Genomic DNA, 16428 nt, shown 5'->3' with positions numbered 1-16428 from the left:
CCACCTCAAGCAGACGCACCCAGTTGATAATTAATCGTAATATAAAATTAATTTTGTTGCGGTACTGTGTTTTAAATATGAATAAAAGTCATTTTCAGTGTTTTTTCATCATGGTAAGTGTATAGTTATTGACAAAGTACCCTGAAATATTGTGATATTATTTAAGTGCCATATCGGCCACCCAATCACTTATTTCACTATTGTAACAATATTTAAATATTGGTCTGTGTGACAGAGTGCTTTTCCACATGTGCACACACTCATACACCTTCAAACATTCATGACGGTGCTTGGCACTTCTTTGACTTCAGTGGAAGATTCATAGCAGGAGGAAGTTGGTTCCCAGTTGTCTAGCTGAATTTTGCAGTGTTATGTGATTAGCATAGTGGATAACTGGGTGTGTGACGGCAGGGTCATGAAGCTGCTAGCACAGGCCAAAAAAGCAGTTTTGAATTCAGAATGTGTGTTTGTTGTCTCGATAGGAAATGCCCACTCACACACTTCAACCCAGAAATGCATGCCCTCTCACTCAGCAATCTGAGAGTGTATTTTGTAAGAGCTGTGGTTCAGATTGTCTTCACCAAACAATGGAGGCTTTGTTCTGATGGGTAACAGGGTCTTTCATTCTTGTGCTCTCTCTCTCTCTCTCTCTCTCTTTCTCTCTCTCTCTCTCTCTCTCTCTCTCTCACTCTTTCTCATGCTGTAGCTCTCTCTCTCTCTCTTTCTTTCTCTCTCTCATATGCTGTTGTGTATGTTTGTTGTTTACTGAGAGATGCCCAGACATTCAGCAGGAGGAGACAGAGTAGTGGATAAAAGCCAGCCCCAATGGACTGCAAGCCCAGCACCAAATGTCAAACACACTGTGAACACACCAGTTGTTTTGTCTTCTCACAGCAACCCTCAGGCTCCTGCACTGGAATTTAACTAAGGAGTGTGGGTCTGGGTGGGTCTGTGTCTGAGTGTTTGTGCAATTTTGGAACAACTATGTGCACACTTTTGAGAAACACATACACGCAGAAACAACAAAATGGCTCTGACTTTTTATGAAGTGACTTTTAAAAAGTTACATTTTAAACAGAAAGAGCCAAACTATTTTTGGGTGGGAATGTGAAGAGTATTGCTGTTAGTTGTTCAGCACAGCTGGGTTACGGTTAACAGCTGTTCTATATGATAACGGAATCTGTCTAATAAACTTGTGTGCCGAAATATTTTTAGTTACTCTGTGTGTGCGCTTTTTTGTTTCAGTGGTGTGTCACCTGCCCTGCATGAATGGAGGGAAGTGTACTGCAAGGGATAAGTGCCATTGTCCAGCCAACTTTACTGGAAAGTTCTGCCAGATGCCGACCCAGAGCGGCCACCGGGTACAGCAGACGGTAGTGAACGGGCAGAGCTCTCAAGTGCACTCCACACATACTCTCCCACTGACCTTCAGCTCTGGCCAGAACCAGGGTAAGAGAATCATCCTCACACTCACTCACCCTGAGATCAAACTGGACATGGCTTCTTTATGATTCTTCACTTAATCCGATTAGCATATGAGAATCCAGATACACTGTTTCATTAACTGTACTTTCTTTTGGTGACATACCGATCACTCTCTGTGTCTGCATCCTTGTTCCCAGGTGTTGTGAATATCCATGTGAAACATCCTCCAGAGGCATCTGTACAGTTTCACCAGGTTTCCCAGGTGGACAGCAGCAGTGGCCATTCAAAGACGTCTCAGTCTGGCCACTCTTACACTTACCACATATCCAAAAGCAGCAGTTCCAGCAGCAGCAGCCAAAAGATCCAGCACCACAGCCACAGTGTGGTGTACCCTAACCAGCAAACCTTCCTCCAGTACCAGCCAGTCACCTCCAAGAGCCAACTGGGACGCTGCTTCCAGGAGACCGCTGGCACCCAGGTGGGTTTTACATGGTGCTGCTGTGTTTTGGTGGTGGTCTTGGTGGTGTACCACATTACCATAATACCATGTTAGAAGAGCCAGTTTTGGTGATAAGTGATCTTTGCATGCCCTACATACTGTAAAAGAACAACATATTCAGAACTTTCCACTGCAAATATCCTGTAGGATGCAATTCTACATATTTAAATACTACAGAACAATATGTGAGCAGTGATTGTAGGAGTGTGGGGAGAGGGGACTTGGAGAATTTTAACTACACCTCTCCTCGAAAAACAGATGGATAGATCAAGAGGAAAAAGGTGGCAAGCAGGAAGAAGTTGGGGTGTGAAATCATCACAGAAAACAGAAGGTACATGGGGAGGTTATTAGAAGGGCTGTGCTTTACACTTTACTTTATGGCAGTCGTCAGAATCCCTTATGTATCTTGAGGCCTTTGAGCTTTCAAGTAAAGCTTGACCCACCCACTTAAAGGCAGCGTCACCCGTTGTGGGGAACTCCTGTTCTTTTGTTTGTGTACAGTAAGAAGCTTCTTGGAACTGTAGGTTTTAGGGAGAAAAAAGCAATTACTGTTGTTTGAACATGGCTGAAGTTTAAATGTTTGTTTTTATTCACATTTTGAATTACAACAGAAACTCGTTTGTAACTTGAGTTGTTTAGTTTTGTAGCATTTTCGGTCTGTGTTTACTTTTATGCAGTTAGTGCGCTACTGCATTTAGATTCAAATCCACCTTAAGTAAGTCAATATTACCCACCTATGGAGCAGGAATAAAGCGATATCCTCTTCTCAGCGCTTGCTTTTCAATGTCTGTAGGATTCTCTCTGTCCTGTCTAAACACATCCAGGTGCTGTTTTTGTGCCATGAGCCGAGAGAGGAAGCCTGAGCATATCGGGTCAAGACCCCAGTTTATTTTTTATCCGTTTATTGACTTGACACATCAGACCTGGCCCGAGCGAAAAAACAGAGTGGAGAGCTAAAAATACTAAAATTGTGAACACTAATCAAAGTATTTGTTGAATTGCAGTGTATATGCTGTGTTGAGCTCTCTATCGTCTTTCAAGGTGTGAACATACAGTTACAAACACTGACAGGGAATTAATAGGTCGTGCACCTGTACTGTGTTTAATTCTCTATGTTTATTTCTGTGTATCAGCACTGGCCCTGTTCTGGCAGTGTTTGAGATCAAGTCTATTTTAGACTCAAACCTGTTTGTATTAGTTACAACAAAAACTCTGAACACAAAGCACTTTTGTAAGTTGCTCTGGATAAGACCAAATGTAAATGTAGCAAGAGGTATTGTCTCCATTGTGGTCCTTGGATCTTGAAATGTGTTCCTACCCTTATCCATTCATTCCAGGAATGTCCAAGAGCCAGTTTGGCTGACTAGCCCAGGCTTTACATAACACTGATGTGAAAACTTTATTTCTGCAGTTGTATAGTCACCGTGAACAACAATTTCATCCTGCAGTCCATTTATTCCCAATGGGAATGCAACCGTTATTTTCTCAAAGGAACCTTACTATTATCCTAGCCTCTGCTTTCAGTTCAAGCTGTTTACCTGTCCGTTCAAACCTCACTTTGGGAGATGGGAACTGAGTAGCATATAAGAAAGCATCTTTAGATGGTAGATGGAGCAAGGATAGCTGCACTTTCCTAGCATCAGTCAATTGTCATGCTGAGATGATCTTGGCTAATCAGGCCCAGACCATTAGCTGAGTCCGATTCGTCCGCTGTGGATCTCAGGAGCGCAAACTCCTCGGCTCTGAGAGCAGACAACTGATTGAAGTGTTTGATCAGTCTTGTCTGAGGGTTGAATTGAATCTCCTCTGTTCACTCTCTTCTTGTCGGTTTGACTGATTGGTTTTCTTTCTCTCCCTCTTCAGCTATGTCTCCTCCTCTCCTATTTTCTCTCTCCCTTCCTCTCTCTCTGGTCTTGTCTGCTATCCTGAAGTGTCCACTTCTACTCTCACTGTTAATAGCTTTTAAACTTGCCTGGCATGGACACGTTTTGTAAAAGCAGAAGAGAACAGAGGAGAGGGAAGAAGAACGAAATGAGATGTGTCAAACAGGACACAGGCGTACTCTTGGGAATCTTTGCCTTTCAAGTGTAGTACTCCAGGAGAAATTTAATCTGCAGCCTACTATCTGTGCATCTCTGTCGTTGAAGCTACCTGAACTCAGCTGAGAGGTGCCTTTGAAATCCTTCAGCAGCTGAAGCAGACTCTCTTTATTTTTCAGACAATCCAGCACTGAGGAAGAGTGTTCACAGTTCACTTTAGCCAAGTCTAAGACAAGTGTATAGTTTCTAAAGTGGCGGACGGAAGAAAAGTCTTAAGTCTCTGAAGGTGCAATTACCAATTGAGACAAATCGTTATATTACTTAGAAGTGTGTAAATGAGATGTTTTCACCAGAATGATCCATTAACTAAGAACCTCGCCCTCATCTCTACCACACTGCAGAATATTATCAGCTTTACTTTCACTGAAATTGCTCGCACAAACACTGAAATGGCCCTGCCTCGCATTGTACATTTTCAGGTTTATCACCTTGTTTGCATTTGTCATTTTTGTGTTTATGGCCGAGGAGTGAAGATTTCTTCTTGGTTTCGTACTGATCAGACTGTCCTGATTTAGCTGTGTCTCTGAGGCCTTTGCTTGTGGTGTTCACAGGTTTCGCTTGTGTCTCTGGTCAGTTTTGTCCATTATCACCTTATTCATTTATATATTTATTCACTTTGCTGCTGCTCAGTTGCTGAGGTTAGATAAGACACAGAGCAAGTGGAGGCACATCATCAGTGAGGAAACAATATCTAAATGTTTAGGTTTGTGTTATAAAGATAATTCATCAACTACGCTGTCTAAAATATACGGAATGTAATAACACAAATGTTAATGCCTTTTGTGTGTGTGTGTGTGTGTGTGTGTTGCAGTGTGGAAAAGCCTTGCCTGGCCTCTCTAAGCAAGAGGAATGCTGCCAAACTATCGGCACATCCTGGGGATTCCACAAATGCCAAAAGTGTCCCAGAAAATCATGTAAGTTCCACATTCTCAAACAAACACTTATAGATGAATCTGAGACTGTTCTCATGGATTCTATTCATGAAATTACATTCTTTGTCAGTCATGTTTGGTTTTTATAAATTTGTGGGGTATTCCTTTATTACAAATGGAACCTTAAGAGGAAGATGAAACTCATTCATTAACCAAAGAACCAAAGAAAGAATAACGCCTGATTCCTGTAAACCATATTAAATGACAAGAATAGAATATAATAGAAGTGAAAATCAGCCTGTGATCAACATGGATCCCTACTTGTGTGTAGTGGTAGGATTAGAGGTTAATAAGTGCAAACACGATGCACACAGTCATGGACATAGTGAGACATAGTGACCATATGGTTCTGATCCCAGAGAGAGGAAAGGATGACTTTCACACTGTGAGTGGAGGAAAAAGAAATGAGGAACATGAATGAGTGTCCAACTCAGGGGAAGGTTGTAAAATCTTTGATTACGTACACACACACACACATACTCATGTATTAAACGTGCTGAGTCATCTGGACCTCGCAGTGCTTCAGCTCCTGTAATGAGTCTGTTTAACCCTCAAGAACACATGTACACACCCACACTCAGAATTTTGTATTGCTGTCATTGTGGGGTGTTTCTGTGATCTTTTGTATGTTCCTGGAATTCCTGGAAATCATGAGGCCTTCTCAGAAGGATTAGAAACCCTTGAGGGGACCCCTCTGGGTATTAGTAGTGTGGTAAAAATGATTTAATGGGAGAACTAAACAGCACTGAACACTTTCTAACTCTATTCTTGAAACAACCCCACCAAAGAGCTAAATACAATGCCACCCACACACTTGTCTGGATATGCTCTGTTCCTCCCTGCTGAGTCACTCTTGTGAAGTCACTCCGGATGTCTGCAGACCCCTACGCTACTCTCTCTTTTCATCAGTTACTGGTGTAAAACATATTTACACCATATATGGAAAACCTGCAGCATTCATGTTCTCACCCAGGTCTCATTGCTTTGGGATGTGTATGAGCGTACCACAGAAATGAATGGAATTTAGCAGCATTGTTTTCCTAACCTTTATGTTTCAGAATTTTCCAAACGCTTATCCCTCCCATGTTGCTTTTTTGTCTAATTTTCTTCATTATACACTTCAGGCTTTATTTGGGGAAAAAATGCATGTGCACTACATGTCTGAAAGTTTAGATGAATTGGACTGTCTGTTTGAGTGTCTTCTGTGATCCAGAACCCATCATCCAATATCAGAATCTGACTTCCTTAATACTTCCATGGCTGAATACCATTAAATCTTCATAGAAATGGTCCAACATTGTAGTGTAAAGCCTAACTAAACGAGTAGAAGCTGTTACTGCAGTACGAGAGAACAGAATCCATATTTATACCATTTTTTTCCAGAGGGAATATTTGATGAGCTGATGTCCACAAACTTGGCCATAAATTAATAATACACATAGACTTTAAAGGGACAGAAGCTATTTATAGACAGTGTTCCCTGCTCACCTGGATCACGGGAAGCTGTCTCTCACTGAAGCCGACGGCCTCTACAGGCTGCTACAGGGTGGGCAGCATAGGGACAAATCTACCTATATATAAACTTTGAATGAGCAGTTGTTCACGTACTTTGGCCATTTAGTGTAGTTATCTGTTATCTAACTAAGACATTCACACTGTGTCTGAAACGGCTGTTCATTTCCCTATTACTCACTAAACTGTGCACTATTATACGGAACTGAATTCAGGAGGGTAGAGAACTTGGGTTTGTGCATTATTCACTAGTGGCAGATAGTATACATGGGTTATACACTAATTTTTGCGATGCATTGTGGAATTTTTTAACTGCAATGTATATTGTCCACTATGTTTTTGAACACTACTAAATATGGTGAATAAATAGTGAAGAGAGAACAGTTTTGGACACAGCGACAGTGTCTTTGATTCACACTGAACACATTGAAAAGTCCTACAATGAATAGCACCCCCTTGTGGAGCACCTCCAGCAGCACTGCTGTGTCTGATCCTCTCACACACCAACATAACACACACTAAAATACCACCATCACCCCAGTGTAATGGCAGCACTGAGAATGATCTGTATGTGTTTGTTTGTGTTTATATATATATATCAGAATGGCCTGGACTTTTGTGGTGGGAGTAGGAGGTATTATGGGACTGTTGTGTTTACACAGATAAATAAGGAACAGACAGTCTCCAGACTAAGAGCTTATTTCTAGAACAGAGAGAAGTCAGTCTCTCTCTCTCTCTCTCTCTCTCTCTCTCTCTCTCTCTCTCTTTCTCTCTCTCTCTCTCTCTCTTTCTCTCTCTCTCTCTCTCTCTCTCTCTCTCTATCTCTGTCTCTCTCTCTCTCACTCGACTGAGAAAGAGAGATAGAGAGAGCTGAACCCTGATACCGACATTCATTTCCTCCAGTTCCACTGGGACGGAACTAAAACCACTTTTCCACACAGATATGGCTTGTTCCTTTTTTCCTTTCCTTTATTCTTTTCCTCTTGGGTCTTCAAGGAAAGTGTCTGGTCCAGCAGAGGAGAGAAAACTGAATGTATTGGCCAGCAACAGTGCACGTTTCCTTTTAATAGTGTAATGATAACATTTGTTCCACAAATAATTATCCAGCCTCAAGAAATGAGCAGTGTTGAAGAACACTAGCTCTTTATTTTCTTACAACTTGACTCATTAACAAGGTTTTAACTGGAATTAGCCAGCCCTTAGCAATGTACAGTCATTTGAAATCTGTATCTTGTATTACACTTGACTCAGAAGTAATAGAGTTTCAACAACAAAATAGTGCCTAGCTTCTGTAATTAGCGGTGTTGCACAGTTTGTTGTTTCAGCTGGATTCAAAACGGATACCTGATTCAACCATAAATGTTTAGCCATTCTCTACAATTAGCAGTGTTGTACAATGCTAAATGTAACTTTAGCCAGTGCTGACTTGAATTAAATGGTGATAAAAGTTCAGCTATAGATAATGAGCCAACCTCTTTCCTTCAGCGGTAAACTACCCCTCCCTTCCTCTAGAGAACAGGAGTGAACATAGTAGGCAAAGTGTTTGTATCAGTCTGCTTTATCATGTGTCTCAGTGTTCTCCAGGAGCACAATGTTGTTCCCTAATCATCAGGCGTCCTCCATTTTCTGTTTTTTTCCTCTGTGCCCAGGACCTCCACAAAGCCTCAGTGTTGCAGAGCACCGGGGGCTCAAGGGAGAGTTTGGCATGAGTGTGTGAACTGCCTAATTGTGTTCCTGGAGACAGGATGTAGCTGGTAAAGACGTTGGCTAGCACGCTAACAAACGTGGCCTTGTTCCAGCAGCCTGGGCCCCAGCCTGGTTTTGGCGTTCAGGTGTTTAAGGTGGAGACTTCTGGGCTATGTATGGAGAAATGTCCACATTTCAGTTTCCATATCCTTACTTGTCTCCTTGATTGTGCTGCTGAAATGAATGGGATTTAACAGCATTTTTTTCAGCCGTTCCTAAAGACTCACCCAGACTCGATTTCCTGCTTTCTCTTCATTGAATAGAGAAGGACTATTTCCTACAGTGTAAACATTGGTTATTCCTTTTAGTGACTAATCTTATATCAGTGAAATTGACTCACGGAAGAAGCAGTTAGAGAGTGTCGATTCAGAAACGGCATTAAGTCACAGTGAAACACATGTCCAGATGTAGCTAGCTGGATACTCTGAGAGAATATGCTCCTTTTATCGCACCTGCTCATTTAACTTTTCTTTTGAAATTAAGGTTAGAAATAGGGAGTTTCTACAGAATATTTCTGTGAGAATGTGATGAAATTCAGCCACAGGTGTATTAAACAGTGCTGAATCAGCTGGATACCCTCACACACACTATATATATATATATATATATATATATATGTGTGTGTGTGTGTGTGTGTGCAGTGTGTTTTACACATACATGGGTTTTCTCTTGTGATTATTGCTCAGTCTCTGCTGTCAAAGGCATCATTTTGGTGTGTGTAAACACTGTTTTCTGTTTCTGTTGCACAGCTATTCCTCTGCTGGAGTGTCCTCAGGGCTACAAGAGATTCAATGGCACACGCTGCATTGGTAAGAACTAAATTTTCTTCAATTGTGTCTGTGTGTATGTGCGCATGTGTGGGTGTGTTTTCTCATCTTGAGAGAAATGAGCCTTAAAAGCATGATTTGTCACTTCTCATTCATTTATATAGAGAGAGGGACACAGAGAGAGAGAGAGAGATGTTAGCGAAAGAAATGGTGGGACTCCATATTAATGAGGGGTGTATAGCTTGTGTATGTGACTCTGTTTGTTTATATATATATATATATATATGTGCGTGTGTGTGTGTTTTTTCTTCCTGTATACAGCACCCCCTGGTGGGCTTCCCTCTGAGTGGTTACATTTATATTTTCAAACTGCTGAAGCTGTCCCCTCTGAGTTCACTTGAATCCATCAAACTGATAAGAGTCACCCGCTCTCTGAGCAATGTGTCCTGCTTCAGAGAGAGAGAGAGAAAGGCATGACCAGAGGAGAGACAGGTGTCACATTTGATAGATCTGTGTAATCTGAGTTCAGTTTAAGTAAGATTGTGAGAGATGACTCTAATGCATACGAGCTTCTATCATCCTCCTCACACCTCACCACACCCTCACTTACTAAAGTCCAGACAGAGAGAGGAAAGAAAAAATAGTTCTGTTTCTTTACGTCATGGTTCATGACATTGAGCATGAAGAGATGTTTAAAAAAATAAACAGGCAAATATTTCCACCCTTACTCCGTGTATAGTCAATAAGCCAAGACATGTTTATTTATTTCCCTGGAACTATTACGTTCATATGTCCATGTAATGAATGCTTGTATCTAACCGTTACCACTGTGCAAACTTCATAATCACCACTTGCCTCGAATTGTGTTGAATCCTCAAGCGTGCACATGGAAATATCAACAAATGTCTTTTGGATTTTAGTAGTTTATCTTTAACTTTCTTTAAAATATTGATAAAATGCTGCATTTTACTGAGCGCATGGCTTGGGCAGAGGTTTTGAAACACACACCTATACATACACACAACATAAGGAACAACTCATTGGCCTTTCTGACCTCACCTAACATTTTCTGAGAGAGAAAGTGTGTGTGTGTGTGTGTGTGTGTGTGTGTGTGTGTGTGTGTGTGTGTGTGTGTGTGTGTGTGTTTGAGTGTGAGCCCACACAGATGTGTGTTAGTAGTCACTATTGCCAAACCCCCAACTGCACCGCAGCTAAAAGAGCTGTAGGCTCTGGGCGCGGGAAGAGCGCCCAGCTACTGCAGACAGGAATATCTAGAGATGGGACGTCTAGAAAGTTCTAAACCACATGTTATTCTTATATTAAACCACTGAGTGATGAATTGGATCAGTCCAAATCCAGGCCCATCTTTAGCTGTAGTAGACCAAGCATATGTATCATAAAAACTAGCAATTAAGGGCTGATATTAGTTACGCTGTACTGTTAGTTTGAGGCTATGAAAATAAATGATGATGGAGAAGTAATATTAATACTTTTTTCATTCAGACAGTAGAGCAGGCTCCGAGAATTAGTGCGTGTTTATACATTTCAGCTTTGGTTTGATTCATACGAAGCTTGGTGTAATTGCTCTCTTACTGCAGTTTGTTAGAGCAAGTGTGAATGCTTCCTTTCAAACTGTAGTGCTCACCAAACAAGCGAATGGGGGCAGGAGCAGGTGGGTCTCTGTCACTTTCTAAACAAATCCTGGTGCGGTTCGTTTCAAGTGTGAACACAACATGAACCAAAATATTTAAACAATGGAGGTCCATTCCTCCAGAGAATTCAGTTCTTTTCTTTCAAGGCTGTCAGTCCAACTTTTTTTGGTTTCTGTTGTCATTACCATTTTGATAAATAGCCAGATATTTGAAAGATAATACTATATTGTGTGTCACTTTTCTCTGTATGACTGATATTAATTTGTTAAGGGCTTATTAACTTTTGCTGACCATTTATTATCTTTCTTTCTTTCACTTGTTCAAAATCTAGTGCATTGTAGCCGCTGTCTTCAGGATTTTCAGTGTTTGTTTCACCTCAGTCAGAACAGAGAACTCCGGTATAGTCTGGCTGCTATTACTCTGTTCTACTCTTGTAAAGACGTTTGGATCTTATTACCCTATTTCCTTTAGTCCTTTAGGGCAGTTTGATGTGTTTACTAATAGCCGGGTTGCCTTTAAATGCTGTTGTAAGGTTTGGTAGCTCTGAGCGCAATGGTGACTACAGTTTTGTGAACTTTTCCAGGAATGAAATGAAGGGACGTGTGTCTGAGAGAAGTTCCTGCATCTAAACCTGCTTCTGATTCATTTTTGCCTCAGGCTCGGTGATCCTCCTCACTTTCCTCTCTGTTAGTCAGTACTTAGGCTTTTTCATGAGGACATTTTGGGTCTCATTTCCATATTCCGCCTGTAGGGTGCAGATTTATGTGCTTTTTTAAACGCTTGTGTTTGCCTGACTGGGTATGAGGACGCCCAGCGGAGATGAAACACACAAATATTAAATAGTTTGGAAATATAGGAATATTCCACGTAAGTCAATATACATGAATGCAAATACGATTTGATTAGAGGAGTGTCTATGTGTGCATGAGAGCATAAATACAAGAGCTTTTACTGGGCTGAATTTTCAGCCAACCCAAACCAAGTCCTCATCAAGTTTTGAGCTCCAAACTGACACAAGTCCATTAAGATTATGTCCACAATGGCCTCAGACTAACCCAGTGTCACAAACAGAAACCTGCTATTTCAATATATCTGCTTAAATCACAGCATGGAGACAATAATGGTGGTCATTAAACAGTGGAAGCAAATTCTAGGGAGTGTTTTTCTAACAACAGCATTCTGGGAACATGATGAAATAATTTAACATTCTCATAACAATTCCATATCTTCATCCCTGGAAAATAAGTTGTAGTAATGTTCTTTCTAAATTAGTAGTGTTCTGGGAACATGACCATGTTGATTTTCTTGGATTCTCACAATGTCCAGTTTAAATGTTAATGCATTTGAGCAGTATATGCCTCCATGTACATGTAACATCATACAGTGGATGATATTTACTAACACTGACAGAGCTTTTGTCAAGAATGTAACGTTATTTGAGCATTCCATTGACATTGCTTTAGGGAAGTATTACTTTACAGTAGTAAAATTTGTGGTCTAGCTGTTTTTTTAAACACACACTCTCACACACACTCACACACACAGATATTGGCAGTGCTCCATTTTTAGAAGGTATTCCCCTCACACAGTGATTCATGTGATGAGCAAGATATGAACCGTATGGCACTCGCTTACTCATTGCTATGTTAGAACTGACACCTACCTCCTCATTCCTTCTTTCATTGACTTTCCCTATTTCTCTCACACACACAACCAAACACACACTTTCTCTCTCTCTCTATCTCTCTCTCTCTCTCTCTCTCTCTCTCTCTCTCTATCTCTCTCTCTCTCTCTCTCTCTTAGGTGTTTTATGGCTCATTACAGTGTCAGAGTTTTGATTGACAGCTGGTGTGGGCGTGTTAAGGAGTTAGCCTGCAGATGTTGGAGCAGCTGTGTGTGTGTGTGTGTGTGTGTGTGTGTGTGTGTGTGTGTGTGTGTGTGTATTTGTGCCCCTCTACAACACTAGTGTGTCTTTCGTCAGAAACACATTAACATGATGTTAGTTCAGAAGTGTGTGTGTGTGTGTGTGTGTACATCTGTGTGTGTGAGTGATGTCATTTCAACACAATTCTTCACACATCTAACAGGACATAACATCACCCTGAACTCAGTGATCAAGCTTGTGTGTGTGTGAGAGTGCGTGTGTGTGCAATGTGTATGTATTTGTACATTTGTAATGCACATTGTCCTCCTATTGTAACAGCATCTTTGGGTCCCAGTGTTTTAATGTCAAAAATTGTGCACAAAATGTATTGGAAATTGTGCAATAAAATCAAGGTTATTTCTTTATATTGCTACTAAAGAGAGATCATCATCACTATCTCTTGCTGTTTTCCAGACATCAATGAGTGCCAGCTGCAGGGAGTGTGTCTGAATGGGAACTGCATCAATACCATGGGAAGCTACAGGTGCTTGTGTAAAGCTGGATTTATACCAGACGCCACACTTACTGCCTGTTACCGTAAGTTCTCTTCTCTTCTCTTCTCTTCTCTTATCTTCTTTGTTGGTCTTCCTCATTTTTCATTCCTTTTCTCTTTTGTCTCTTTTCATCTTGTCTGTTTGTTGATGATTAAGTAATTACTGTGTTATAAAAGCACTCATTTATGTTTTACGATGACCTGCATCTATTCACAGGGACACAGAGTTTCTTAGTGAGAGTTGTGTTTCTCAGTAAGACCATGTTGAAGAAGCTGTAATATAGCAGTGATGCATTGGTGCTAGAAGGTCTTTACAGAATGATTGTGGTGGAGAAATCTGAATCTTTTTGTGAGAATCATATTCTCTCGCTCCTACTCTCACACTCTTTCTCTCTCTCTCACACACACACACACACACACACACACACACACACACACACACGCACGCACACACACACACACACGCACGCATACTTACACACACATAGTAGTAACCTGAGCACACTCTGTGTCTCTCTGATGAATATTAAAAGCAGCAGATGTTGTATCTGCACTGAAAAGTGTTTTGGAAGTGCTAGATGACAGTTTTGGAACAGGCTTCTGCGACCTTTTGTTCTGAGGAGGATGAAAAGAAACATTCTCTTTTCTTTCTCCCCAGCTTCTTCCGTGTTCCTGTGTTTGCAGGGCTGGGTTTTTAACACCTGCCCACTACAACAGCTTCAACTCAAAGTGATAGAGGCAAAAAAAATTGAAGCTACAGAGTGGCATGTGAATTCTATTTAATGTACCCTAGTAATAAATATAAAAAAGTATGGAGGACTTAAAGGACAATGTAATATAGATCTAGTTGCTAATAATTTATTTTAAATACAAACCGGATTCCAAAAAAGTTGGGACACTAAACAAATTGTGAATAAAACCGAATGCAATGATGTGGAGGTGCCAACATCTAATATTTTATTCAGAATAGAACACAAATCACAGATCAAAAGTTTAAACTGAGAGAATGTATCATTTTAAGGGAAAAATATGTTGTTACTAAATTTCATGGCGTCAACAAATCCCAAAAAAGTTGGGACAAGGCCATTTTTTACCACTGTGTGGCATCCCCCCTTCTTCTTACAACACTCAACAGATGTCTGGGGACAGAGGAGACCAGTTTCTCAAGTTTAGAAATAGGAATGCTCTCCCATTCATGTCTAATACAGGCCTCTAACTGTTCAATCGTCTTGGGCCTTCTTTGTCGCACTTTCCTCTTTATGATGCGCCAAATGTTCTCTATAGGTGAAAGATCTGGACTGCAGGCTGCCATTTCAGTACCCGGATCCTTCTCCTACGTAGCCATGATGTTGTGATTGCTGCAGAATGTGGTCTGGCATTATCTTATTGAAAAATGCAGGGTCTTCCCTGAAAGAGATGACGTCTAGATGGGAGCATATGTTGTTCTAGAACCTGAACATAGTTCTCTGCATTAATGGTGCCTTTCCAGACATGCAAGCTGCCCATGCCACAAGCACTCATGCAACCCCATACCATCAGTGATGCAGGCTTCTGAACGGAGCGTTGATAACAACTTGGGTTATCCCTGTCCCCTTACCATCTTGGCTTCAGAGACACTGACACTCTGAGAAGCTCTTTTTATACACAATCATGTTGTCAATTGACCTAATTAGTGTTAATTGGTCTTCTAGCTGTTCGTTATATGCTCAATTTCCTTTTTCCAGCCACTTATTGCTACTTGTCCCAAATTTTTTGGGATTTGTTGACACTGTGAAATTTTGAATCAACATATTTTTCCTTTAAAATGTTACATTTACTCAGATTAAACTTTGATCTGTCATCTATGTTCTATTACAAATAAAATATTGATATTTGCCATCTCCACATCATTGCATTCAGTTTTTATTCACAATTTGTTTAGTGTCCCAACTTTTTTGGAAATTTGGAATTTTGGAATGTATAAATATATACAAACGTATAAAATACAGAATTGAGTTCTGTGTTACTTATATTCATTATATATGTACAGGGAGTAAAGTGTACAACCGAAATATACTGAAAATACTGTACATTTCTTTTTTACCATGTTCTACCGCTGCAGTGTGAAGCCGGTGGGATGCTAGCTGAGTTTATGCATGCGTTATAGTGCTGGTAATGTGAAATGTATTTGGAGAATTTGATTGAGAGATCACACCGGTCTGCATGTATGTTGACTAGAGCTCACTGCCTGGCTCAAATAAATGCATGAATGCCCTTCAGCCCGACTGTAGACATTTCCCACCCAGGTCAGGGCCAACACAACACAGTGACATCGGATAATGTTCAGAATTTGTGGTGTTGAAGACATTTATATCTATAATGTCTGACTCTTGAAGGGGGTATTTCATGAAGCAGGATTTCTCAAGAAGCTAGAAATCTGTAACAAGTAAGTGACCAAAAACCCACAAAAATATGATAGGAGACCTTTTCCTAGGTAATTGTTATATGATACTAATGCTAATGTTACACTTGTTTGGAAAGTGCCATTCCATTATTGACCTGCCTATTATCAGTCATTGGCATTGCTCTTTAAGCTAAACGTGTAGTTTGTCATAGAAAAATCCCTAACCTCTTTAGCACAGGCTTAGTTTTTTTGTGTGGGTTATCTAGCTAACTGAGAAATACTGTTCCATTATATATGAAGAAAGCTATTACTAGCCACTGAATGCATATCAATATATCTATCCAGCACCTTGGAATAGACTGTGCCCTTTCTGACCCATAGGTTCTTCTTTACAGAGGTTTATAATGACCAATCTGATCTCAGATCAGCAATCTTGCTCACTGCTTTGTGATTAATGTGACATGTGTGCTGCTTAAGTATGGGTGTACATGGGTTTGGGCTGAAACTGAGCATTTTTTTTGCACTTAATCAGCAGCTAATCCAGTACTGACCCTGATATTGTACATTCACCAATAACTAGAGAAACCCCTGCTTTGTACTCCACCTACCTCTTATGTCCACTGTACTGTCAGCTATTCTTTAATTCATGATTTATTGGTCATGTCAGTGTCATGAATCAGTTGACAATATCCAAAAATATCTGATCAGCAATGGCTGATAAATTGATCAGTAATGAAGGACTAGAGGATGACAAACACAAACTGTGCATCAATGAGCTACAGTCTCTAAGGGCATTTTTCCACTGCACACACTACTGGAATCGTTAGTGCCATGAAGGTGTAGTTATAATTGAAGTTGCTCTCCATGTGAGGTGTGTTGTAGACAAAAAGAAACCAAAAATCATTGATTGCTGTGTTCCTTGTTGATCTAGGTAAAATATTTAGTGATGTTTTAGGGACTGGTTTCCCCAAATTTTTTTATTTATTTATTCATTTA

General features: G+C 40.5%; 1 protein-coding gene across 5 annotated transcripts in view; it reads left to right on the top strand.

Annotated features, from left to right (window-relative positions):
* Positions 1–16428, top strand: part of ltbp1 (latent transforming growth factor beta binding protein 1) — a 116887-nt gene that overhangs the window by 59156 nt on the left and 41303 nt on the right. For all 5 annotated transcript variants that reach the window (XM_066670996.1, XM_066670979.1, XM_066671006.1 and 2 more), the window contains exons 6-10: positions 1246–1449; positions 1623–1903; positions 4835–4937; positions 8963–9022; positions 12971–13093. In XM_066670996.1, the coding sequence (XP_066527093.1) occupies positions 1246–1449; positions 1623–1903; positions 4835–4937; positions 8963–9022; positions 12971–13093 (771 nt within the window). The remainder of the gene's footprint in view (positions 1–1245; positions 1450–1622; positions 1904–4834; positions 4938–8962; positions 9023–12970; positions 13094–16428) is intronic.

Source organism: Hoplias malabaricus, chromosome 1 (assembly GCF_029633855.1).
Source record: "Hoplias malabaricus isolate fHopMal1 chromosome 1, fHopMal1.hap1, whole genome shotgun sequence".
NCBI lineage: Eukaryota > Metazoa > Chordata > Actinopteri > Characiformes > Erythrinidae > Hoplias > Hoplias malabaricus.
The sequence above is the reverse complement of the archived record's forward strand: the minus strand, read 5'-3'. Positions and strand labels throughout refer to the sequence as shown.